The sequence below is a fragment of the Babylonia areolata genome, chromosome 21, assembly GCF_041734735.1.
Source record: "Babylonia areolata isolate BAREFJ2019XMU chromosome 21, ASM4173473v1, whole genome shotgun sequence".
In the NCBI taxonomy this organism is placed as follows: Eukaryota; Metazoa; Mollusca; class Gastropoda; order Neogastropoda; family Buccinidae; genus Babylonia; species Babylonia areolata.
In genome coordinates, this window is record NC_134896.1 from 16956622 (window position 1) to 16983426 (window position 26805).

Here is a 26805-nt window from a genome sequence, read left to right on the forward strand (position 1 = left end):
AATGGCTGTCCATTGACTTCACGAGAGCGCTCCACGTCAACGAAGTTTTGTTTTGTACTTTCGCTAAGTTAGAGACTTCACAATGGCTGGACAGTTTTTAGCAGCTGTCTTCCTCTCTTTTTCAATGCTTTCACCCTTATCAGGTGGAAGTTTTGATCCCTTCATGGACCAGACAATGTTCATGATCGACTGGAACGGCCCTCTACTGGATTCTCTGCCTGTGAGTCGTCTGCTACTGGAGCTTCTAGTTCTTATATTTGTTTTTTGTCGTTGATTTTTTTTTGTTCGTTAGGGATGGAACATCGAGGTGTAAGAATGATGATATGTGACGTTTTTAACAGGACGAGATTAGAGTATCATTTTGAAATGATGAGATATATGTGTGGATGTGTGAACATTTTAAAGAATTGATTTATTTGTGTACAACTACAAGCCAAACATATTTTTCTGTGATACAGCAAGTGATCACAACAGCAATTTGTACTGACTTATACGACTAGTTAAAGGGCTAACACTGAACTTAACACAAATAGGATACCATGCCTGGCATAAACTGCGTTGTACTCAATGAAGTCAAGACAAGTACAACCCACAGCATGACTGGTTAGACTTTGAGTTTAATAGAGTTTGAGTGGTGGACTTTCATTCAGAGAATCCTGATTAAGTTCTGACAGCACCTGGTGGGTGAGGGGTGGATATTTTCCAATCTCCTCAGTCAGCATATGTTTAGACCCGCTAGTACCTGAACTCCTTTTGTGTGTATACATGTATACATATATATGCATACATTACATATGCAAAGGAAGAAAATTTCCTAATTTTATTGTGCATTCACATCACCTCCCACATGTCAGTAATAGCTGGACTAGCTGCTGATGGACATCACAGGAAGAAGAAGTTTAATATTACCTGTAATCCATGTCAGAGATCAGTGGGTGTGGAAGACACCCAGCACAGAATGCATGAAGAGTCATGATCAGCAAGCTGACACTAGTTGTGTACTGGAAAGAAAATGCCCACTTCACAAGCTATTTTAGTGCTAGTAAAATCAGCTCCATCTAAAGGTCTTTTTTTGCTATACACCCACTTGATTTGGGGAGACTGATATAGTGATAGACATATTGACAGGTTTTCTATCTTCAAAGCCTTTATAAGTTGATTGTAGAGTTCTAAAGAAAGACTCAAACACTTCATCTGTTCAAGAACAGGCTTCCAATGACTGAAAAAGTTTCTCATGTGTTTGGCTTCGAGAAGTCACATCTAGAAATTGCACTGGGAGCTTTGAGCGGAGAGCACGGTCTAATGTTAGGAAAAGATGGTTATGAAGTGTAAATTGTAATTTAATTACACATACTTAACCATGACCCACTAGTGCAGACTCCGACAGGGGTCTGACATTCCTGTCCTGTGCAAACTACTATCCACCTATGCAGAGAAAACGAAAGCAGCAACAGCCGATAACCCCCCGCGCATGTCAGTTTTTTTTTCAGAAACTAATGAAAGAAAGTAAAGATCTAAGTAACTGAAAATTTATGACAAAAACAAGAACATGAAATAAATAAGTTCTAAATATTTTAGAAACACACACACAGTGTATGCATACACACAAGCATGTTTTAATGCATGTACTACCACCTATGGACCCCACCCTTCTCCCTCGCTGCATTCACATCACCCCATATTAGTCCTTTATTCACATTTTTTTCACACTAATTGTTGTACTTTAGTTTAATTAAAAGAGCAGTCTGGTGTATTGGCATTGTCTTCAAATGACTGATTTCAGAAAGAGCAGGCAGACAATGTTGTTGTCATGACCAAGGATCAAGAACAGTACCAGTGCATATTACCAGAAGTCTATGGCAAAAAGAGCCAGGTTTGTATACTTCACTCTTTGCTGAATAGGAGCTATTTTTTTCAGTGTTAGAAGGGGGAAATAATGACAAACAAATGAATGTATGGATGAGGAAGGGTTAATCAGTTTATTGAATCTGAGTGTCTGATTTTGTAATTTAAACACATAATGCAGTAGATTGGTGTGTCTTGTTACTTCACATGAAACATCCTCACCACATGGATATTATATTCATTATTCCCTTTGGTGCCATGATCTGATGAAGCATAAAGAACAGAAAAACAGTAAATTATAGTAATGTTCTTGCTAGTATTATTGATATGTTGATATTATACTCATTGATTGTTAAAGCATTATGTCTCTTTTTATCACTGGGTCACTGGAAGCGCCAATGAAAAAAAAACAACAAAAAACAACAACAAGAAAACCTCTGTGTGTGTGTCTGTATGTGTGTTTGTGTTTATGCATTTGTGGGTGACAGAGATGCACACACACACACACACACACACACACACACACACAATGGAGACATGGACAGAAAATAGTTTTTGTCCGTGAAATGTATTTTCTTTTCTATGAATTATTAATTCTTATAAAATATGTACATTATGTAAAAGATTTAGTTTCTTTCTGTTCATGTTTCAGGAGAAATCCAGTAACATCTTCCTGTTTTCTCAACTTCTGTGTTGTTATGTTTACACCTCAGGAAACTGTGGACAGCTACCAAGGTCCAACAGCCACTGACCTGATTCATACCTTGTTTCACCAGACAACATGTTCCTACAGGGTAAACTTGTATTTCTTGGTACTGTTTTTTTGTTCACTTGGGATTATTTGCTTGTGTCAGTGTGATAGATAGCTTACGCATCTGTATAGTGATTTTCTTTATGCAAAGCTCCACTCAAACGCAGCCACGTCCGAAAAGAACTGACCACATTCAACCGTGCACACATGCAGCTGTGAGCAGAAGACTGCTCAGATTAACAGTGGACAAAAAATTTTTAAAAATCAGAAAAATGCCTCAAGAACAGATGAGTTTTTAGCTGGGATTTGAACAGGGGGAGTATTGGATGATGCCATTGATCGATGGGTAGCGAATTCCAGACAGTGAGAGCACAAAAACTTAAACTATAGTAAACAACTGAAACGTGAAACTGTCTTTTTTTTTTTTCTTCTTTTTTTTTTGTCTTGTAACTTAGAAATATTTTCCCTCATGAACATGTTGCCTGTTCAAAGCTTTTTTTTTTGGTCATCTTTTCTTCAACAACAGAAAGTAGATTTACTCAACCCTATGTTAAGATTGTGCAAATGAGACTCAACTTCTTACTGAAAGGTGTCTTCTGTTTTTTTGGTTTTAGTGGAGACTGTTGTTTTTCTTGGTAGTTCAACATACTCCTGAGATGATGCAGTCTTGTGTTCTCAACAGTGGGAGCGCAAGTGGCTCTGCAGTCCAAGATTGGAAGCACACAGATGTCCGCAGGTGTTACAGCTGTAGTCTGTTTTCTGGAAACTATTGTAAATCTGTGAAACATACACACATAGATGGCTGTGTGCACATTTTTGTGATACATGAGTGATGATTCTGTTACACTGATGTGATTTGCTTTCTGGTCTTTTTTTATATGTTGATATGTAACACTGCTTAAAATGAGGTGCTCCTAAACTGAATAACATTTGTACACAAATGTAATTATTGTTCACACACTTTGCATGTCAGACTTCCGCTTGGAGTTGTAATGAGTGCTGAGCAAAGAGAAAGAATTACTGTAGGATTGATCACAGTATTGCCACAAAGTTCTACTTCACAGCTTTTCTCTGGAAGTCCTGCTTACCATGTTGGGTTTCTACATCGTTCAGACATCTGTATTTTTTTATTTTGGTTTTGTTTTCATCCAAGAGATGTGGTGTATGGACCAGCGTGCATGCTTCCCCCCCACCTCCTTGAAAGTGAGACCTTGCGTTGTGTTTGTGTGGTTTAGCTGGAAAGCTACTGGACATACGAGCTGTGCCATGGGAAACATCTTCGGCAGTATCATGAAGTGAAGGAACAAGGGAAGGTGAGGGAATATTGAGTTTGGAATGATGGCCTAGTGATTGTCTGGATGCTAGACAGTTGGATGAAACAATAAACCAAGAATCTGTGTAGTATGCACTTAGCACACATAAAAGAACCGATGACAACAAAAGGGTTGTCCCTGATAAAGATTTTTTTTTTTTTTAATCCATTTTGATGGTGAAACAATTACACTTGCAGACAGAAAAAAAAGAATAAAGGTAACTGTACTGTGGAGAAGTACTCTCCCCAAGGCTGAATTTCACTCAGAGAAATATGTGGTGACAGTACAGTACAGTACAGTACAGTACAGTACAGTACAGTAGAATGCAATACAATACAACACAATACCATGCCATGCACTGCACTGCACTTAAGTACAGTACAATAAAATGCAACAGAACACAACAGTACAACACAATACAATGCAATACAATACAAAAAGCTCACAATTATTCCTGTTATGATTTCACATACTGCAACAGGCATGGAAATTAGTACACAGGGAGTGCATGTAAATAATATGTACAACAACTCGCCCACAGAAAGTGCTGACATGAATTCATGTTCACACAAGCACACGCACTTAGTATGATTATTTTGCTTGTTGTGAGTATGTGTGTGTATGTGTACATGTGTGTGTGTGTGTGTGTGTGTGCGCGCGCTCTCTCTCAATAAAACTGATTTACTGTTCTTCAGTGTCTGTGCATGTGTAACTGAATGGATACATTCATGAAAGGGAAGGGGGGTGCTGTTCATTTCTTTTTTTCTTTTTTACAATGTAGATTGTGTGTGTGTATGAATTGGTGTTCCATTGTAGTAGTTGAAATGCTGAAATAAGTTCTTGATGCTGGTCCTGACAACAGAAACCCAGACTGCAAGAATATTTCCTCGGCTTTGGACACAGCAATGCTGAAACCTCCAAGTCTGATGACAGTGCTGGGTCAGGAGGTAAGTGTTTGTTTGTTACTTTGGGGTTTAACATTAAAGGTCTCCAAAACATGGTTATCTGGTGCAAAAACACTTTGAAATGGTTCAGAGCCTTCTTGTAACTGTAAGCCATATTTTGGTCACTCATGAAAACTTCATTGTTAGCAACTACCGTTAAAGTCATGTTCTTTCAGGTGATGTGAGCGGACACACACTACAAATGACACCAACAGTAATAAAGTTTGCAAATGATCAAATAACCATTTAATGATGAAATAGAACCCTTTAAATTATTTTTTCCACGCATCCAGCTGCAGCAAACTGTTTTGGCTATTTTTGTGAGGGGTTGTAAACTGGATATATTGCCAGTCTTGGTTGTTTTTTTGTTCGTTCTTGTTCACACACTTGCGTAAACAAAGTGAGTCTGTGTTTTAACCCGGTGTTCGGTTGTCTGTGTGGGTCTACATATCTGTGTTTCCATGGTAAACTTTAACATTGCCATTTTCTCTGGAAATACTTTGTCTGCCATCCCAAATTTGACTTAAACATAGTATGAAAAAAAATCTTCACTGTCACGCCAATAACAGTTTGTAAGTCTCCTGAATTAAGCCATTTTTTCCAAATCATTAACTGTTTATTTCGTTGAGGTTTGTTCTGAAATCCGAAAATTCTAAAAACCTCTTCCCAATGAGTTTGGCCTACTAGCAGGTAGGTTGTATTTGGAGATATGACCTCGTTTTTCTTGTTCACAATTGAAAGGAAGGAAATACAAATTTTGGACAGAACACATACAGTAATGCTAACTACACCATTGACGTGTTTACTGCATATAAATATTCTATAGTGGAAGCTGAATTAACTGGAATGAACATAAAAGAAAAATTGAATTGATCATTTCTTTCGGCTGGTTGTAGGCCTCGACTGGTTCGTGCAGATCTAGAGGTCTACAATGTGTTGCTTTGTGCTTGAAGGGATAACAAAGTCTCCTTTACTGCCAAAATAAAAGAATAATCAAGATATAATAAAACACACAAAGAACATGATTTAAACAGCGTTATTATGTCCACTTCTATCACATCTATCTATCGCACGGAGAAGAAAACATCAACATTGCTTTAAGTATGACATTTAGTCAAATGACGTCAGATGTGCCGCAGTAGTGGGGATTAGTCTGCTTGTTTCGGAACTAAACTCGCATGGTTTGATCCCACTCACATACCTTTTTTTTCTTTTTTTCTTCTCCCAAGCTTATTTTATATATCATATTTAATACAGAGCACTTTTCAACGATTTTTTTCATCTTTTTTTTCTCCTCATGATTCCTTGACTGAATAAAGCGCAGAGCACAAGGGAGTCTTGAAGGCTTTGCCTCTTGTTTTTGTTTTTTGACTGTACATGTTCTATCTTTGATGTCAAAAGGCTCTCACCACAGCAGGCTTTTCAAATGAGATTTCATGGCAGCAGATTAAATTCACTGGGGCTGATTATGTTTTTATGCTAAATATGACTGAATCAGCATGAGTGTGAGATATGCATTTTTATGGTTTTAAATAACATTTGGTTTTGCATGACAGCAAAGATTAAAAAACATGTTTTGGGGAACCTTTAACATTGACACCATATCAGGCCATAAGACTGATGAGGATAACCATTCTAGGAATGTGGGGAAAGGGACCTATCTGATGCCACACTCACATCCAGAATAGCAACATGCTAAAGATGGGCAGCAAAAATGCCCATTTTGTATGTTGGTTGGTTGTGATTTCAATGTGCGTCACTTTGAGTAGGGTCTGGGCACACAGTCAGTTGAACAGTTAAATGTTTATAACTCTGGATGTTTTATAAGCTCAGGGATCTTTCAAAATATGTTTTGAAAAGTAAGAAAAGGATGATGATAAAAAAGAAATAATAAAGAAGTAATAATGATCTCCTGCAGCATCTGTTCCAAATTTTGCACTCTCCAGGGCAAGCAACATAATCCTTTCTTTTTGCCTCTGTGTGCAAACAGAGTGAGTCTATGTGGTAACCCTGATTCATTTTCCATGTATCATGTGTGCATTGTGTGGGGGCAGGGGAGGGGTAAACTTCAACAAAATCATTTTCTCTTGAAATAGTGTCTGTCAACACCAAATTTGGTTAAAATTTTTTTTTTTTAAAGTTATTTCCACTCATTCCAATTTTTATGAGGATATATAGTCAACTGGGAAGGACATAACAAGTAACAACATTTCAACAGTCATTTTACTTTTGATTTTTAAATTCTTTTTCACATGAATTTTAGCACTTTGATCTTACAAGAGGAACAAAGATTGGTGTCTGACAGACATAAACATAAACAGACCACTGTAAGAAATAATTATAAATCTGTAAATAAACTCAGAACACAAAAGGTACCAAGCAAAATGAACGATGGAAGGTAGTTGATTGTGTTATTAATCATCTTGTTTTTGATTGCATTATGTGCTCATTTCATAATTATAGATGTGCTGGATGAAAATTATGTGTTTTATGGTTTATGGCAGCACCTTTTGAGAACAAGCATTTCTGTCTTTGGTGCAGAAACCCCAGAAAGTACCCCAGCTTCTAAAGAGGGTGGCGCAGAAGACAAAAATGTGAGTATTGCTGAACCTCTGCCAATCAGCCGCACATGTCTTGTGAGGAACATCCTGAGGGCCATCCTGCATCTCTCTCTTCTCTCTCTCTCTCTCTCTCTCTCTCATTCGCTTTCTGTCTGTCTGTCTCTGACTTTTGATGCTTAATCTCTGTGTTTGCGGTTAGTGTAAATGTGTACATATATATGTGTGTGTAAATGAATGTGTGTTTCTGTATTTTTCTGTGTATCTAAACTGCTAGTATGCTAATCATTTTATTCCCTGAAAAGTTATCACATTGATCAGCCCTGATATGGCTCTGTGCAGTCAGCTGGGCTATAGCTACCAAGATAAATGAATCAAAATGAATAAGCAATAGCATGGTTTTTTTGGGTTTTTTTTTAATTTTTTGTGCAGATAAAACACAGGCATGTGGATTTAGTGGATCTTTTGTAGTAAGCTACAAAGATATATAAATGAATAAATAAGGAGAAGGTGGCAGAATGGTTAAGACACTGGTCTGCCAGTATAGAGTCGTGAGTGTCTGGGTTCGAATCCTGCTCTCGCCCTTTCTCCCGAGTTTGACTGGAAAATCGAACTAAACATCTGGTCATCCGGAAGAGATGTTAAACTGAGGCCCCGTGCAGCATGACCTTGGCACAGTGAAAAAGAACCCATAGGAATGAGAGTGGTGTCCTCTGGCAAAATTCTGTAGAAGAAATCCACTCTGATATGGACACAAATATACATGCATGCACTCAAGGCCTGACTAAGTGTGTTGGGTTATTCTGCTGGTCATGCATCTGCAGAGCAGATGTGGTGTAGCATATATGGATTTGTCCAAACACAGCAGTGACGCCTTCTTGAAAAATTTAAAACTGGAAACTGAAAGCTAAGGCATATTTACATTTTATTCATCGTATTTTGTGTGTGTGTGTGTGTGTTTCAGATAAAACACAGGCGTGTGGACGGGGTGGACCTCCCGTACTACGAGGTGGTGATGCAGGATGGCACACCCTGCGACCTGACCCAGCAGCCCCGGGCGACGCGCGTGCTGTATGTGTGTCAGCCCGACGGCCATGGGGAGGTGTACGAGCTGAAGGAGACGTCCACCTGCGAATACGAAGTGATGGTCCTCACCTCCGTGCTGTGCTCTCACCCTCTGTTCAGGTTTGTGGAGGAGATTTTATTTCTTTTCTTTTTCTTTTTATTCTTTTTTTAATAATTTTTTTACAGCAGATGTGGCACACCGTATATGGATCTGTCCACACACTTTGACACCTCCTCGAAACTGAAACTGGAAGGACAGAAGGGAAGAGAGGAACTGAAACTGCTTGTAATAATAATGATGATAATAATAATGATAATTAAATCATAATAGTAATCATAAAAATGCATACTGACGCTTATGCATCTCAGACAGGGAGCTCCTAGCGTTTACAATCAGTAAAACATGCATAGTTATTTCATGCATTTAAGTGTGATGTACCATATACAATCAAGTGTGTGTGCACACATAAAACGCCACACATGCACATGCACACACACAGCTAGCACTGGTTAAAGAAGCACATCAGTCAAAATAAGATGGTAGGCATAATAGAAGAGGTGTGTTGACTTTTAAACTGTTAACTGGAAAAAGGTGATGCAGTGAGAAGGGCAGCTGTAGAGGTGAAAGTGATGGATGTCTTTTCATGATTTGCTTCTTAGGGGGTTTTGTTTGGTTTTCCCTCCCTTATTGTCAGTCACATTGACTGACTGAGTGGTCTGAGTGTGTGTTTGTCCATGTGACTGACATCATTAGTTTGCTGCAGATTGCAGGCACTGTGGGAGATGAACCAGGGTATAACTGTAGGGATGGGAGGGGACTGAGAATAAGTGTTTTGGGGGAAATGCTACTAAACTGGTGCAGGTGATGGAACAGCAAAACAAGAAAAGAGTTTTTAAAGTTGTGTTGCACTGTTCTGTGCAAGGATACATACCTTTCTTTTCTTCTCAAGCAAACAGAGTTGCTGCTAACAATGAGTGACTGCATTTAACCCCTCAACTGCTGACCCATGGTAAAGTAAGATCAGTGTGCCATGAGTTTTGAAGTGCACTGACTACCTTTTGCGTGCTTGTCAGTGGTATAATTGATTTTGCTGAACAAAGGTTGGGCAGTCCAGAGAGGATGAAGTCCAAATTAAGAATGGTGACTGACATCCTGATCTGTAAATTCAGTCTATTCCATTGAGATGACAGCCCTTCACTGAATGAGTGAATGATTTGGATACTTACATAGCACCTATCCTCAATCGAAGACCAAGCTGTAAGTGCTTTACAAACACGGGGGTCATTTGCACAACAGGCTGCCAACCTGGGTAGAGCCGACTGATAGCTGCCATTGGGCGCTCATTCTTTGTTTCCTGTGTCATGCAGTCAGATTTCAGGCATGCACACATACACACTCAGACAGACATGTAACACTTCACTTGTATAACCGTTTTGTAACAAGCGTTTCACTGATAAGCGTACTCGTCAGCAGCAATGAAGGGGTTAATTACAGTGAATGCTTTAAAAGGCTGTGTTGGACAGTTCTTTACCAAGTGAACACAGCTGTTGACAGGGCCAGTAACCATGATATGGTGACTGCACCAGGCCCAAGAACCCCCCAGTGAACAAGATCAGCTGTCACGCCCTGTCCGGAGCGCCGGTCAAGCCACACACGCTGGAGAAGTGGGAACAGGAATCCTCTCGGCTGGCCTCGTCTCATCAGGTCAGTCGCTACATCAGCCACACAACAGTACTTTCCACACAGCAGCTGAACTGTGCTTTTTCAGCCTTGTTTCCAACAAACATGCTTGGCAACAGAGAAAGATCGTCTATTGTGGAGAATGTTGCATTGCACTGTATTTACCAGCCATTGACCAGTTTAGTTTCACTATCACTTTCATAGAGGTGTGAAAGCATGTGGATTGATTTCAGATACGCTACACCATGTCTGCTTTGAGAAATAAATGAATGAAATAGATAGATGAGAATAGCAAAAACAGGAGCAGATGCAGACCTGTGCATAAACCCAACGTGCTGGTTAGGCCAAGTGAGCCTGTCTTTGGTTTACATAGAACATTAGCATTACTCTTTTGCCACTATAGTCGACTAGACAGCTCACCACCATAGGCAACTTTTGTCGACATAAGGGGTCTTGTTAAAAGGATCGTTTATAAAATTATAACAAAGCTTGAAAGTTGCAGCCAGTTTCCTGCGCAACAGAGCAATGACTAACCTTTGCCCCTTGACTGAGTTTGAAGTGAACAAGTCCATTGTGCTGTTTGGACATTCACCAAGTTGTGTTACTGAGAGTTTTGAGTCTAAAATATTTGGTGCTGTGGAGTGTGTTTTTTTGGTTTTTTTTCACACAGAAACTTTGTAGTGAAAGAGTGAAAATGAAATAACAGATGAAACAAAAACAAAAAAAAAGGTACATTGAACTATAATGAAATGAATATTGGCCACATGAAATGAAACTGGCATCATCATGGGAGTCTTTTCAGCCAGCACAAACTGGCTGCTAGGCATGTTTGGGTCTGTGTCTTTCACACAACTGAGTGCAACAATGAAAATATGATCTGTGATCACTACACAGGATTTAACCAGAAAGAAAGGTTAGCATATATCAGATTGGTCAAAGTTGAGTGTTTTTGACATTTTGTGCATGATTTGGGGAGCCCTGTGTCTACAAGCTAGGCAGCCATGCCTGTAACACAGCAGGCATGCCCTGTATTTAGCAGTGATGTAACCACAACTGTTAGCACACACAGTGAACCAAAAATGTATTAGCGTTTATGGTCATACCTTTACACAATATGGTAATCCTGTGCCCTGTTTTGAAATGAGTGACATGAGTACAAACCCTTTCTTCAACACCAGTCCTGGTCTGTGGTACGATTGTATTGCCACGCTAATACTTTTGAGTTGTTTAATTGTATTCACAAGTTGTAGCGCAGAATGAACATCTTGGTCTCTGTATAAGTTTGCATGTATGTGTTTGTGTGCTTGCGTGTGTGTGTGTGTATGTGTGTGTGTGTGTGTGTGCGTGCATGCATGCATGCTTGCGTGCATATATGTATGTGTGCATGCACGTGAGCAAGTGCGTGTATGTGTCTGTGCGTGTTTGTTTATAAATGTGTGTGTGATTACACGTGCATATGCGTCTGCGTTCATGTGTGTGTAAGCTGTGAAACGGCTTCAGGAGCTGGCTGGGCTGTCAGTGATGTGTGCTGTGATGACACCCCTTGTGGCAGGAGTCGCTGTTTGGGACGCAGGAGCCGGAGGAGTTTGTCAAGGAGCCGGAGGAGCCGACCCGGGCCCGCATCCCCAAAGTGATCACGTCCAAAACATCCCCCGTCCACGACACCAGCACCGTCATCAACAAACTGACCGACAAGCAGGTTCTCAGGGAACTGATATCAGGAGATTACTGTTTACAAGGGGTAAGCTGGGCTTAATTGATGACTGGTTGCTTGCTTTGTTCTGCTGGGTTTTTGCTTTGTGTGTGTGTGTGTGTGTTCTGTGGCTGCAGTTTGTACATTTCTTGGGGATCACTGTTGTGTAATGCAGTGTTTTGATATGTGATGTAATACCTTAATATGTGTGTGTGTGTAATAAAATTGTGCATTCAGTTTGTGCTTTCCCTGCGATTATAAGTACATTTAACAATAACGTATTATGAATCAGACACAAGAATATAACTTTTAAAATGTCAAGATACAAACTTGCTTAAAAATACTATTTTAATTTAAAAACAGTGTGACATCATTCGTAATGCACACATCTCCAACTATATCCCCCCCCCACCCACACCCACACCCCGATCCCTCTCCCTTCCCTCCCACATGTATGAGTGAATGAACGTTTTGGATGTTTAAACAGGTGTATGGATAGATGAATGAATGGATTTATATATGGTATGTTCTGCTTTTCAAAAAAAAAAAGAAAGAAAAACCAAAGAATCAACAGACTGGGATGGCTTGCTGTCAGAAGTCAGGGGGTGAAAAATACTTCAGTGTGCTTTGTCTCTCTTTGTTGCAGGGTGTAGGATGGTGGAAACATGAAATATGTATTGGACGATACGCTCGCCAGTTCCACAAGGTAAAGAGGGCTGTGTTTTTCACTGTTGTATATAGTGTCATGTGTCAGACTTCAATGAGTAAGACCCAGAGAAGTTAAGTAGGAGGAATTGAAACCATGCACCTGCTCTAATTTGACTACATTTCCTGTTGATGGTATTGTTATTATTATTTGTGGTATGTTCACGATCTGTTTTTATTCCCTGGGAGAGCTGGTGATGGGTTTCAGTGTTAAACATGCATGTACATGCTTACACAAACATGTACACACATTTGTATACATAGAAACACACACACACACACACACACACACACACACACACACACTCGTTCACTCACTAACACACATTCATGCCACCACACCTCACATGCAGATGCAGACATGACAAAAAATAAACTTCTAACGTATCTTCCTTTCCACATCCAGGACAAAACTGGGGAGACCAACATATACCTGGGTCGTTTCAACGAGGAACATCATCTACAATGGCTTGCCGAACATCCCAACAAGCGCCCCAAACCTGTGGGCCAGCGCAAGTAGGTGTCGGCATCTTGTGCCAGTGTTCTTTCTCCTGTCGTAGCCCAGCAGTATGGAACAAACTGCCTTTCTTAGTCTGTCACATGCATTCCCTATCATTCAGTTGAAAAAGTCTCTCAAAACATCTCCTGTCCTCCCTACCATCTTATTGATGACAAATGTATTTATTGAAGTTCTGTTGGCTTAGGTTTATTTGTGGAGTTATTTTGACAGGAGGATTAGTCGAAGCAGAGGGGGGTGGGGTGGGGAGGGGGGAGTAAGAGAGAGGGGGAAGTGGTGGAGAGAGTAAGAAGTTTCATGTTTAGCAGACACAGTGGTGAAGTGGTTAGCGTTGCAGACTGTCGGCTGAGAAGATGTGGGTTCGATTCCCAGCATAGGTGGGATTTTTGGGGCCCACAGCCTGCTCCTACCAAGCAGTGGTGGTGATTTTTTTGGCTCGTGGCCATCTCCTACCTAGAGTTGAATGCGCTATGGGCTTAAATGGGAAGACCAGGACCACACAGTCGAGTATCATCCACTTAACAGAGTGTCTTTGTGTGTGTTACTCGTTTTCCTTACCAACTCTGCAGGTGTCTGTATCTCTCGGGTCTGTTTTATGCTGGGATATGATTATGACAGGAAGCGTAGAGTACAGCCTTGTCACGTAGTCTCAAACTTAAATGGACCTCCATAACATCAGTCTCATCACTGTTATCCTCTTTCTTCTTCATCAGTATATTTATATATATAAAAAAATTTAATTATGTAGCCTTTTGAGCCTTGCTCTCATGGTGGTCTCAGTTACCCCTCCACCGGTGCTGGAGATAAGTCCTGTCAAAGTCTTCAGTATCCACACACACACATGCACACGCACACGTACACGCACGCACGCACACACGTACACACACACACACACACACATGATTACATAGGCTCTAAAAGCCAGATCAGCATGCTTGATCAATGCACACATCTTGCATCTGCTTCCTTTTTTTTTCCCCCATTTTTTAGATTTAAAAAAAATCTAAGACAGAAATGGTGTAGTGTATATGGATCACCACAGGCCTTGATGTTTCCTTCAACCTTATGATTTGTACAGAATACTTCACATAGTGGATGTGGGTTTGTTTGTTTTTATTTGTGTGTGTGCTTAAGATAAACAACTGTTGGATGTTTAGGAAGCATTGTGACTATCACAGGAGTTTTCTTCATTTTCAAATGTGGTAGCAGTAAAGTGAGAAGCAGGGTGTCACATCCTTCATGATGTTGAATATGTTTCAGATTCCTGTACTTCATGTACACAGGCGGGGACGTGTGTGATGTGACTGGCAAACCACGCAAAGTAGAAGTGAGACTGAAGTGAGTAGCACTTCAAGCTGAGTATTTTTGATTTTTTAGAATTTAAAACTGTGTCACTAATGATGAAAAAGACAGTACAGTGTACCCCAGAATTGGGCACCTTACACAACATGCATTGTAGAGGACTAAGCTTTGTAATATTGTGTGGGATCAGTATGTTGATGAATAGTTATTGTTCTGCCCTTGTTCTTTTGATGTTGAAGGGTCTATTTTCGGAACAGTATTCTATTTTCATTTTCCAGTGAATGAAATGTATTAGATTCTGTAAACCTTTGTCTGAATAAAAAAAAGTTGATGAAAAAACTTACAAACAGTACTGTTACCATTCAGTATTGGCGAGGCTAAGGCACACAGCATCAGGCCGTTAGTGCTTTGTGTTTCCCATCAGTTTGTGAACAGGAAAATGATAGGCACAGAAAAGTAAACACAGAGACATCCTTGAAAAGAAATCTCAAAGGTTGATTAGAGTTTATGTAATGATTAGCTTTTGCTCTTGGTTCTTTACTCATTGACTGCTCAAACCATGGTGAAATGACATCAGTAAGGCATAAAGTTGAAGTGCTAGATCTAATTCTTGTGCATTTTTTCAGTGCTGTAACTGATTTTGCAGCAGAAAAAAGATGACCTCACTGAAGCAGCAGCCTTTCAGTGATGAGCATACTCATCAGCTGCAGTCAAGGGGTGAAACTTACCCCACGGTGCACAAATTTTTTGCGCCATAATTTTAGCTCGATTGGCCAAACGAGCTAAGTAAGTTTGTGACCTGATACAAGTCTTCGTCAGATACAAAACATGAGTGCCAAAGAATCGATAGACAGACAGAAATATGAAAAAACTTAGCCGTATGAAGAGCACAGGATCAGGAGTCAAGATGGCTGCCGGAAAAAGAGGGCGCTAGTCAGGAATACACAGGGAGGTAACCTATTTCGGGAGGTTATAGGCCGTAGCTACTTTCGTTTTCTTCGCATAGGCAGGTAGTAGTTTGCACAGGACAGGAATCAGACGCCTACCGGAGTCTGCACTAGTGGGTCATGTAGTATGTTACTTAAACATAATTTTAGGAAGAAAATTTCCTTTAAACTTAACCCTTGGTGCACAAATTTGAAGTGGTAGAGGTCGTGCTGCGAAGAGATGTCATTTGACTGAGCAGCTCTCTGTGCATGTGTGTGTTTGTGAGGCTGACCAAGTGTGGGTATACATGTGTGTGTGTGCGCACAGTCAAGTGAGTGTGTGACTTCAAAACAAGAAGAGCAGAATAAAGCTAAAAGGGAGTAAAGGAAGGAAAGTTAGGTTAAAACATTGAGAATGCTAAACTAAGCATGTGTCTTGTGTTTCAGGTGTATAGACAAGACTGAACATGGCAGTACACACAGTCTGTCCCTGTCTTTGACGGAGCCTGTCACCTGTGAATACATTTTGCTGGTAGGTCAATAGGACTCTGTGTGTGTACATGTGTGTGTGTGTGAGGCTGAGTGAGTGTGTATGTGTGCATGTGTATATGTATGTGAATGTGAGTGTATGCGTGTGCTTATGAGTGTTGTGTGTGTGTGTTGTTGTGTGTGTCTTTGCTTGCGAGTGTATGTGTGTATGTATGTGTGCATGTGAGTGTGTGTGTTTGTGCTTATGTGTGAGTGTATGTGTTCATGTGCATGTGAGTGTGGGTGTGGGTATGAGCTTGTGGGTTAGTGTGTGTATGAATGTGAAAAAACAAAGCGACTGTTTTTACTTTCCTGTGGCTGAGTTATGCCAATAGACTTCTTTTTCATGTAGGATTAAGTCATGTTTGGTATGCATGTTCATTTACCACAAGAAAAAGAGAATCAGGGATCAGGCAGGAATCACAGGATATATATATTTCAGAACTTTGCCCATTTCAGTGCATGACTGTAGTAGATGTTAAGCTCATAAGAAAAACTTAATGAATTTATACAGGGGGGAAAAAATCCTTTTAAGAGAGAGAGAGAAAAAAAAGGAAAGAGAAAATTTTAGGAAGAGGGAGTTTCAAAATGGATGAACTTAGTGAAGTTAGTCAAACCAAAGGCTCAGTTTCTTTTTTTTCTTCATGGTTGATGTTTGTTATTGCTGTGTTTTGTGAAAATGCTAACACTGTAATTTGCTATTCTCATTGCCATAGCAAGGGTTTAAAACAAAAATCTCATGTTGTGTCAAGGTTTAGGTTTGGTGTCTGCCACCTGTCATTGATTTTTATACAAACTTGAAATAACCTATTGATGTGGCAGCAAGTCGATCTCATGACATAGATTTTCTGGAAAGTTGGTCAGGCCAAATGGCCTCTCATATCTCCTGCAAAACAAATGTAAATGTAGTTTAAAACTCATCTATTTCAGTATCAGGAATGAGATGTGAGCTGTGTAGGCTTTGCCTCTTGCTGTTGATTGTGATAATGGAATGAGCCATAAAGGCTTTTCCTCTTGTTGTTGATGGTGATAATGGAATGAGCCATAAAGGCTTTTCCTCTTCTTGTTGATGGTGATAATGGAATGAGCCATAAAGGCTTTGCCTCTTGCTGTTTTGCTAATGAAATGAGTGCTGACTCTTCTCTCAGGTGGAATCTCTCCTCCTCTGTGATCTAATGGACCAGGCGGATGAGAATGGACTTTTAAAGAGCATCAACTTGTAGCCTCCTGATGCTTTAACCCTGTCTTCTTCTGTGATCTATGAATTGAAGGGGCATATGTGAGTGTGTGTGCACGACTGTGTTGATGAGTGTTTGCATGTCATGTGTTTTAGTGTGTGAGAGCACATGTTTGTGTTTGGGCACAGGGCGTGTGCGAGTGTGTGAGTGTACGACCATGTGTTTGTGAGTTTGTGGCTGTCTTGTGTTAGAGTGTGTGAGAGTGCATATTTGTGTATGAGCGCAGGGCATGTGCGATTTTGTCTATACAGCCATGTATTGGTGAGTGTGTGGATATCAAGGGTATCTGAATATGTGAGAGCACGCATGTGTGTTTGTGCATGTGTGTGTGTGCATGTGTGTGTGTTAGTGCACGGATGTGGATACATTTGGTTTTGTTCACCTGGTTGTTGGGTGTGTATGTGGGAGGTATGCTTTGGGGTTTTTGTTGCTGCTTCTGCATCCCATTCCCTTCACTCTTCTGTGCTGAAGTGAGTGTGAAGAAACAGAGTGAGAGAGTGTGTGTTTGGTCCTTCATTATGTGTTCAGTCATAATAGGTTTGGGTCTCTTGAGAGAAGTGGACAGGTCTGTCTGGAAAACTGACGTTTTTAAGGTTCTAGATTGCTACAACTTTTCTTTGGTGTTGCCTCTGGACCAAACTGGGCACCTTCTACAGGCTCCATATCCCTGCCTTTGTTTTTTCATCATTTTTTGTCTTCAGCTGTTTTCATGCGTGTCTAAACCATGTATGTGGTATGTACTGACCTTTAGCTCTGTTTCTGCAATTTTATGACAGTTTTGACATAAAACAGATGGACCCAAAATAGTTGAGCAATCTTTTTTTATTTTTTTTTTAAAGCAGTTTTCAGCAAAATTCCAAAAGGAGTTGGGGGTTGGTTTGTTGTGAGCATCATGCTCAGAGGATTCTTATGTATTATTTTTTGCTCTCTCTTCCAGTCCTTGATGACCCTTCACATCCACAAGTGCTCATGTTTGTCTGACAGATTGACATACAGCACACACTTTGAAACTGTAGTGAACGGAGGGTAGTGGACAGTTTCTTCATAAGGAAAAAAAAGATCCATGAATAGAGCTGTTAACTGAATGTGGGGAATATTTTCATTTTCAGCACAGGAAACATTGTTGGAGCATTCCTTTACCATATTATTTCATAAAATTGTTGTTGTTTTTGGTGGGGGTGGGGGTTCTGCCTTTACAAAGTGATGTACACCCACAGTCCTTAACCCAACAAGCTGAAAAGCGAACACTAAACAGTCTGTGAAAAGTGGGTATCAGGTGGTATCTGAAGTGGATCTGGTTGCTCACTCAAGGGTGCAGTTAAAAAAAGAGAAAAATGGATAAGATGAAGTGCCAGCTAGTGTGAGCTGCCAAAGCCAGCAATGCCTTTTTCACTGTTTTGGTGCTTTGGATTAGTTGTTCTGGAAGAAGAAGAAGCGTTTTTCATTTTTTTCATTCTGTGTTTGTGGGCTGCAGCTCCAACTTGTGTCTGTAAGTTGGCATAACTTATGTTACCCTGCCATATAGGCAGTCATAATCTGTTTGGGGGTGTGTGCATGCTGGGTATGTTTATGTTTCCATAACTCGCTCAATAATGATTACAGTCACCAGTATGTGTGACGGGACATTAAACAGATTTCTTCCTCCTTAATAATGATTGCAGGATCTTTAACATGCATCTCTGATCTTTTGCATGTGTGCACACACAAAGGGGGATGAAGGCACTAGCAGATATGTATATATGTTGAACTGAGAGAGAAAAACTCTCCGTACTTATTAACTCACAAGGCAGGGGTTGAACCCAGGACCCTGAGATTAAAGGTCCAACTCTTAACCATTTGGTTTTTGCAGCTGTCAGTCACAGTAGCTGAGGGATAAGGTTTGCCCACTTTTAGGTGTGAATTAGTGGATAGACTGCAAATTCAGATTCAGGCTAGTACAGGTTTTGTTTTGTTTGTTTCTGTCTTTCTGTACAGTGTGGTAGTGTATCATGGCATGAAAGTGTCCATAACTGCTTTATCCTTAGTGACGATTTTATCTTTGCATATACATGCTTCCCTTACTATGGTGAAATATTTTATCCATGTACTTTTATTGTCTTCCCATGTGTGTTATTAAGATATGTACTTTCATTGTTTTCAGGTTTTGGTTTTGTTTTTTTTCCTGGCTTTTATTTTATTTTATTTTTTATCAACAAATTAAAACATCCCCTGCTCAGTTTGAAGAAGCATTAGTTTTATTTTGACTGGCATTGAATCTGCATGGTCAGTTATCTTCAGCTTCACTGGCCCACTGCCAAAATGACTGGATGTTCTGTTAGCACATTATGTTTCTTTCACACTGTTCTTGATCTTAAAGGATTGCCGTTTTTTAGTTTTTAAACTTAACTCTTTGACTAACATTATTGCCTTCCTTATGTGACATTTTTGTCTTCTGTAACATTTTTTGTCTCTTGTAACTTTTTTCATCTTCTGTAATATCTTCAGTCTTGGTTGTTGTTGTTTTTTTATTATTTGATTATAATGGTTTCTAACACTGCTGGAAATACGGATTTTTTTTCTTCATTTTACCATTTTTCTTGGTGAGTTTGTATGTATGCTTGCATAACTATGCACATGACATGTGCATGTTCATGTGTGTGTGAGTGTCTGACGAAGAAACACCTCGTCTCAGTAGACACCAAGAAAATTGGCCTTACATTAATCCAGATAGAGGGAAAGGCACAGGATAGGGGACAAAGGAGGTCTTTTCTTGATGACCTGTACCCCAAGAGGGGTGAAAAGTCAAAGTAAATGTGTGTGTGTATGTGTGTCTGTACTTACTGTGATTATGAAGGTTTGTCATTTGTGGATGAAGTTAGCTGGTTGTGTTATAACAAATAATGATGTTCCACCCAATTATTCTGTTATCACTGCTACACATTATTCTTTCGTTCTGCGTTATTCTGCTGGGGGATACTGTGCAAGGCATTTATTATTGAAAAAAAAAAAAAAATCATTCAGGTTTTTTCTTTTTTGGGGGGTGGGATGAGGGTGTTGAATGTTGTAACAAATTTCTAGACTCCTGGACAATCTAGTATAAATGTCTAGAAACTTCATTCATGTTGCTGTTATAAATTCCATTTTCATATATATAAAAAAAGATCAAAATGAAAAAAAGAATAGTTCTGGTGCTGAAGGAAAAGCATGGATGGTGTGTAGGAAGTGTGATGATGTGTCACATATATCACCTACAGAATGAAAAAAAACCAACTCCAGATGGTGGAATTAATTATATTGGAACAGCTGGGTCACCATTGTTTGCGATGCAATGCTTAAAGTTTCTCAGCAAGACTTACTAATGTACAGATGTTGCAGACACTAGGTGTGTTAGGCATAGAATTAATTCAGGATTCCTCCAGATGAGACCCCTCAAGATTCCTGACTTTACCGACCAGCATGAAATTGTCCATACCAACCTTTACAAAGCCAAACTGATTTTTGTAAAGAATTGCCTGCAAGACTGCTTACAAAATAAATTGGTGGATATCCTTGTATCCACATTCAATTTTCATCCCCTATCCTACCCCCCACCCCCCGTTTTATGCATCAAGGCTCAAGCTCTTTGTTGAATGGTACTGGTCAATGGTTTTGTTGTTATTATTAACAGTTCAGTGCCAGAGAATTTGGTGTTTAAAAAAAGTGCTCTCCCCTTGCCAAGGAATTTTGAGGATTTGTGGATAAAAGATTTAAAAAAAATTCTAGCACAAAAACTATAGGAGATGCAGAATGAAAGTAAATGTTTTTGTGAAGGAAACTGCAGGCATTACAAAGTGAAGATAATTTTTATGCATTAAAAAGTCTATTTCAGCCTCCACAGAATGACACCCAGAAAGAAGAAAAACAAAACACAGCTGGAAATAGCATGCTTATTGTCTGATATATACATGTAAAAGAAAATAAAACAGCTTATAAGTTAATGATAATAATCACAACACTTGTTATGTAAGTGAATAACTGTCCCATAACGATGTACATGGGTTCAGTAAGATAAAAATTGACTCAGTCATGTTCTGAGAGTGAGCTGTCAAAATTTTCTTACACTAAAGAGCATCTCCCTTTAGAGGTGAGAGCGCTTTGGTGATATTTCCTTCCTCCTGGTTGTAACTGGTCTGACAAAGTGTCTGCTGTGCATCCAGTTTGTCTCCTCTATAAATAAATCGGTCAAATGATCAATAACAAAAAAAGTGTGAAAAAGTAAAAAACACATGATTCCCGTTTATCGTCCGTCAACCGGGCCTTCAATCGTGGATGATTGGCTGTTGCCATTCCAAGCAGTTGATCACTGTGAAAAGACAATTTATTGACATCTGAGCCATGCCCACTTTACCACACCCTCTGGCCTTTGACCTACTGTACACCACTCCTCTCTCTCCTCCATCTCTTCTCAAATAACTGAAAGTACCATGCCTTCAAAGTCAGTCATGGTCACTTGCTCAGAAATGATGTCTGATTGGATAGATGGACTGAAGAAAGAGTCAGATCTAACTGGATAGATGGACTGAAGAAAGCGGGGTGTTGTCAGTTTCATCACTGTCATTGTCATCATCAAGTTCGAACTAATCATAAGGCAAGACAGATCCAACTCTCATTGTTTTACATAATCATCAGCCCAGCTGGCAAAGTTGTGTAAATCCACTGACTGGGACCACTGTCTTCACTTGCCGAAGAAGTGTCCGATGCCTTTTGGCATGAGGCAAACCCTCTTTACATGTGCGCTCCAAGTGGTCCAGTTAGCAAATCATTGAGAAAAAAAGGGTATTCCACCTGACAAATGCTCACTTGAATAGGATCAAACTCCAATGCAGGAAAAATTGAAGTACATGCATGGACATCGGAAAGGCACTATGGCAACACTTTCTGTTGGACGTCAGTTGACGTCTTATAGGCACTCAACTGGTTAAAATTCCAAGACTTGTCCCAGACCCTGGAGGACATGAGTCAGTCACCTTCCAGAGTCTGCACCATGACGTTTAACAGGCTCCGAAATTGTTCTCTCATTTTTCTGAGACTTTTCCAGACTTCCAAGACTGAGTTTCTCTCAAGACTGACTTATGTACAGACTTTACAAAGTATACTGAGCATGGAATTATTCTCACTGAGAAACAGACCCCGGCTTTGTTCATATGTTAAATAATCATTGTTGCTTTCATGCAAACTGAGAGGCAGTGTAATTTTTCTGTCATCCTGCCAATTTCCAGAGCTTGACTGATTGTGCTGACCACTTGTGACTGTCATTTGTACAATTTTCTTCAAGATATTTTCTATAATGTTCTCTCTTCAGTGTGAATAATAATTATCGTGTTCTACACCTTAGAACCACAGTAGTTATGAATCATGTCGTCAGCTCAGGGAAAAGCAGTCTGCAACATGTTCATTTGTGAAATGTCTTCATACAAAGAAATGATTGAATTTGCTGACAATCATTTCATTTTCTTGGGAGGGCACAATCCATACAATTCAGAATTGTTTATTTTTTGGATGAGGGTCTTTCAAATTAAGCAGGTTAATTATTGTCAGAATGTTGTATGTAAATGAGAGAGGGAGAGAGATTCTAATACTTTGGTTATTCTGCCAGCATCTTTTTAATAGTAAAATGATGGTAAAGTGACTAAGCATAGAACTGAATCATGTCAGACACTGAATAATTAAATGCAGCTTTGAGAAATGATCAAGACTGATCAAGATTTGTGTTATTTTGTGGACTCCTCTTTGAAGTGGGTTTTTTTTTTTTTTCCAACAGAGCTAAAAGCACACAAGATTACAACTTAATCATGCTTGAGAGTAGTTTAAAAGCAATACTGCAGGATGATCCTCAGAGCTTAGCTTCTTTAAAATTATCAGTATAAGTATTATTTTGTATTGACTCTCATTGCAATTTATCCTGTCAAAGGACAGATTCGGATTTTCATTCCATGGGCTTTTGCTTAGCGCCTTTTTATCTTTTTTTTTTGCTTAGGGCCTTTTTATCTTTTTTTCTGTGTGCCATTCCCTGTTTTGATCATGTGAAAAAAGTTAGTGCAATGAGCATGTACATTTCTGTTAAGTACATGCTTATGTTCCATACTCCAGTATTTCAGTTACTTGTACTGTGACTGACCGTCAATGTCAATGAGTTGAATTTCCAAAGTATAATTCTTCCTTTGTCTCGTTGAGAATGAATTGACATGAGTGCAGATTTTTTGTTGTCAGCTTGGTAAAGTCAGTTCATATATGTATTTTAAATAGCTTGTGTTCAAGACCCAAGCTTGCAGAAACTGGAAAGACAATGCTGTTTCAAGAAGTAAAAACACTATTCTTAATTTTTTTTTTTTTTTTTAAAGCCAGCCAAAAAAAGCTTTCAACAGGTTTAAAATACAGATGTAAAATCCCATTCCCAAAATCATTTGTATTACTTTAGTGCATGTACGTGGTGCTAATGATGGGTTGTTGCATGACAGATATAAATGGATTACTCACTTGAGGCTCAGACTTACAGCATTGTCCAACTCTTTGTTTCTTTCCGGAGAGCACACACACACAGATATCAATGTCTGTTGTGAGGTTTGCAGACATGCTGTGCTGTAAACAGTGTTCAAATTATGTGAATGTGGTATTTGTATTCAAAAAACAAAACACAAAAAATCTTGGAAGTGTGTGTTGTTCAAATGTCTGTATAGATTAAAAACAAATTATATCCCTTTTTCAGGTTCCATTTCTGATGACCGATATGGGGAAAGAATGCAGTGTTTACATATGTCAATGCTTTATCATTCTTCACTTAAACCCGAGACCGTTTAAATATATATATATATTGAGGTTGTTTATTTCCACATCAGCATGTAATATGCAACCCCACCAGTTTCACATGCATGTACACATTTACATTAACATAGGACACACTATGAGAAGTACTTCACAAAGCAAACACTTCACAGTTTCTGTGTCAACATTTACGGGAATCAGTCACGCGTGCAGACATTAACCAACCATCTCACTCACTTCCAAAGTCTTCCATGCAGCTTGACAGACATGCACACATACACACACACTCACACATGATGAATAAGGTGTCATCATTTTCTAAAATCAGCACAAAATTATCAAGCACATCACCCACATGTGTATCTGACACACACAAAGCTGGTAACCAAACAGCAGTAAAAATCAACAACACGCTTACCACATGAAAGGATTCTGTTTTGCCTTGTTGCCCTCACTGTCCCTACAGTGATACAGATCAAACAGGTCACTCACATGATTTCGTTTTTTTTGTTTTGTTTTTTTGGTTGCTACCTTACCTTAATTTTAAACTCTTCCAGTGACATTATCCTGCACCAAGTTCATCCTGAATCCCCCACCCAATCCACAACAGCACAGGACATAAGGCCCAAAATACAGGACAACTGCAAATGTTTGGGTTTTTTGTTTTTGTTTTTTTTTTCAATATAAATTTCAAACAGAGATGGATGTGGATGACAGTACTGCAAAAGAGGTCCATTTTAGCTTGGGGTGATATGACAATGCTGAGCTCAACATCTCCCAATATACCCTGGCCTAAAACTGAGTTACTGTCTCAAAAGATGTGTTGCTAATGTGGAGCACTCTTGACCATATAGTTGCAGTCTTCCCGTTTGAGTCCAAATCATTCAACTCTGGTTAAAGAACCAGCCACAGGCTGACAAATCCCACAATTACATGATAGATATCTAATGAGATTCAAAGCTGCTTCCTTCTAGACTGTAGTTTAGCGCTAACCACTTTGCCACAACAATGGAGGGTCACGGTAAAGTATGTGTAGTGAAAGGACTGTTTACATATTCTTTGACTGTTGTTTACTTTCACAAAACGAGACAAAAGTGAATGTAATTCAGCAAATGCTTTTTCAGTAATGCGACTCACACTTGGATAAAGGAGAATGACACATTAAGTTAGGGATCTGCTTTTTCACAAGGTTCCCACAGATGTGACCAAATAAACTTCCATACTTTTTCCGTTAACTTTTCATGACCAGACTGAACTTTTATCCTGAACAGGTCAACTGAATAAAAACCGCTGCCAAAAGAGACTGATGGATCCCAGATTTGATGTTCAAGTTTCATTGCCTTTTCTTTCAACTGTTTGGTTTTTAATGCAGCAAGTTCTTTGTTAAATGGCACTGTACAAGGGTTTTATTTAAAATGCCAAGACTTTTCCAGACCCTGAAGGGCAAATCATATTTTCCCAAAGACTTGAAATGGTTCTCTCATTTTTTCAAAGACTTCGCACTGGAAATGGCTCTCTTTTTTCCCATTTTTCCGGACTTCCGTGACTGTTCAAACCCTGTGGATTATCAGTGTATCCTTTGCAAGGCTTGGGGTTTCTGGTAATGTATGAACCCTGTATTCAGTAAGGAGATTCACAACTTACTATGTCATATTCCATGACAAGGACATACACTGTAAGCACGTTGACAACTTTGATAGGGAGACAAGGGGACAGGGGTCACAGAGGATGCACCTGTCACAACACACACCTCATGACAGGGACACCAGTGCACATGTATCCAGCAGGCAATACCATGGAATCGACACAATAAAACCTGAGACATCAAGTCTGTGTGACACACTGATCTGCCCATCTTACAGCTCCTCCATTGTCAGAGATCTCTATGACAGTGCAATCCCCTTTACATCAGCTTCATCTCAAAACATGAGCTGTCCAAAGTAAAAAGGAATAACATAATTTCTACAATTCAATTCCCACACATCTTCTGTTCTTTTATTTTTCTTTCCATTTTCTTGTATTTTTCTTTTCTCTTTCAATAAAAAAAACAACAAAAACATGGTTTCCTTGAGGCATTATTTCATTCCATCCATCATCCATTAATACTTGAGTGTTCAAATATGCCAGGCTGATTTGAAGCACTGCCTTTTGGACCTGTTCTTACCCCCACCCACCAACCTTGTTCCTTATCAATTTGACACTGTTGCTCCTTATCGGGCATCAAAACCCCATTCTGCAAACCTCACTCAACCTCCAGTCAACCCTCCCCCAATCTTTTCTTCAGTGCCCCATTTCCAGTCTGCCTTCCACCACCAGATAAAAAAATATAATAAAAAAAAAATTGGTCCTCCCTGGCTGTCTTCTTGTTCCACCAACCAACCTGCCCCCTCCCTCCCCCAAGAGACCTGCCAGCTGCTTGCAGACACAGATGTGAATGTGTGTGGGAAGATGTCTAACGCCCAACAGTCGTCACCACTTGCCCCGCCGGCTCCAGTCCTTGCTCTGCCAGTGCAGACACTTGGGGTCAATGCGGATGGTGCGTCGCGACATGGCGCGGTTGTGGGAGTCAATCTGCTCCATGTTCATGGTGATGATGTACTGGCCCTTGTAATAGTTGATCAGGTTCAGGTGCTGGAGCGTCGACACCACATCCTCCTTCTTGATGGATGTCTTCTCCGAGATCTCACTGCAGCAAACAGAAAGGAAAACACACAACTGTACATCTGTCTGTCCACTTGAATGCCTCAATTCAAAGCTTATGAGAAAGGAAATTTTCTTCCTAAAATTACATTTAAGTAACATACTTACCGTGACCCACTAGTGCAGACTCCGGCAGGGGTCTGATTCCTGTCCTGTGCAAACTACTACCCGCCTATGCGCAGAAAACGAAAGTAGCTACAGCCGATAACCTCCCGAAGTAGGTTACCTCCCCTGTGTATCCCTGACTAGCGCCCTCTTT

General features: G+C 39.8%; 2 protein-coding genes across 4 annotated transcripts in view; one reads left to right on the forward strand and one right to left on the reverse strand.

The window, feature by feature from the left end:
* Positions 1-22777, forward strand: LOC143296441 (endoplasmic reticulum lectin 1-like). 2 transcript variants are annotated; one of them, XM_076608372.1, is made up of 14 exons: positions 1-220; positions 1784-1873; positions 2559-2639; positions 3832-3909; positions 4772-4856; positions 7395-7447; positions 8376-8596; positions 10064-10181; positions 11710-11898; positions 12497-12556; positions 12962-13071; positions 14333-14410; positions 15748-15832; positions 16977-22777. In XM_076608372.1, exons 1-14 carry the CDS (start codon positions 83-85, stop codon positions 17049-17051), a joined length of 1461 nt encoding a protein of 486 aa, XP_076464487.1. In that variant the 5' UTR covers positions 1-82; the 3' UTR covers positions 17052-22777. The 2 variants fall into 2 exon arrangements, with proteins under 2 accessions (XP_076464487.1, XP_076464486.1); XM_076608371.1 differs by having other exon boundaries at positions 10064-10180; positions 11706-11898.
* The window catches only part of LOC143296442 (histone acetyltransferase KAT5-like), a 23937-nt gene continuing 17176 nt past the window's right edge, over positions 20045-26805 (reverse strand). For both annotated transcript variants that reach the window (XM_076608374.1, XM_076608373.1), the window contains one exon: positions 20045-26532. In XM_076608374.1, the coding sequence (XP_076464489.1) occupies positions 26316-26532 (217 nt within the window). In that variant the 3' untranslated portion in view covers positions 20045-26315. The remainder of the gene's footprint in view (positions 26533-26805) is intronic.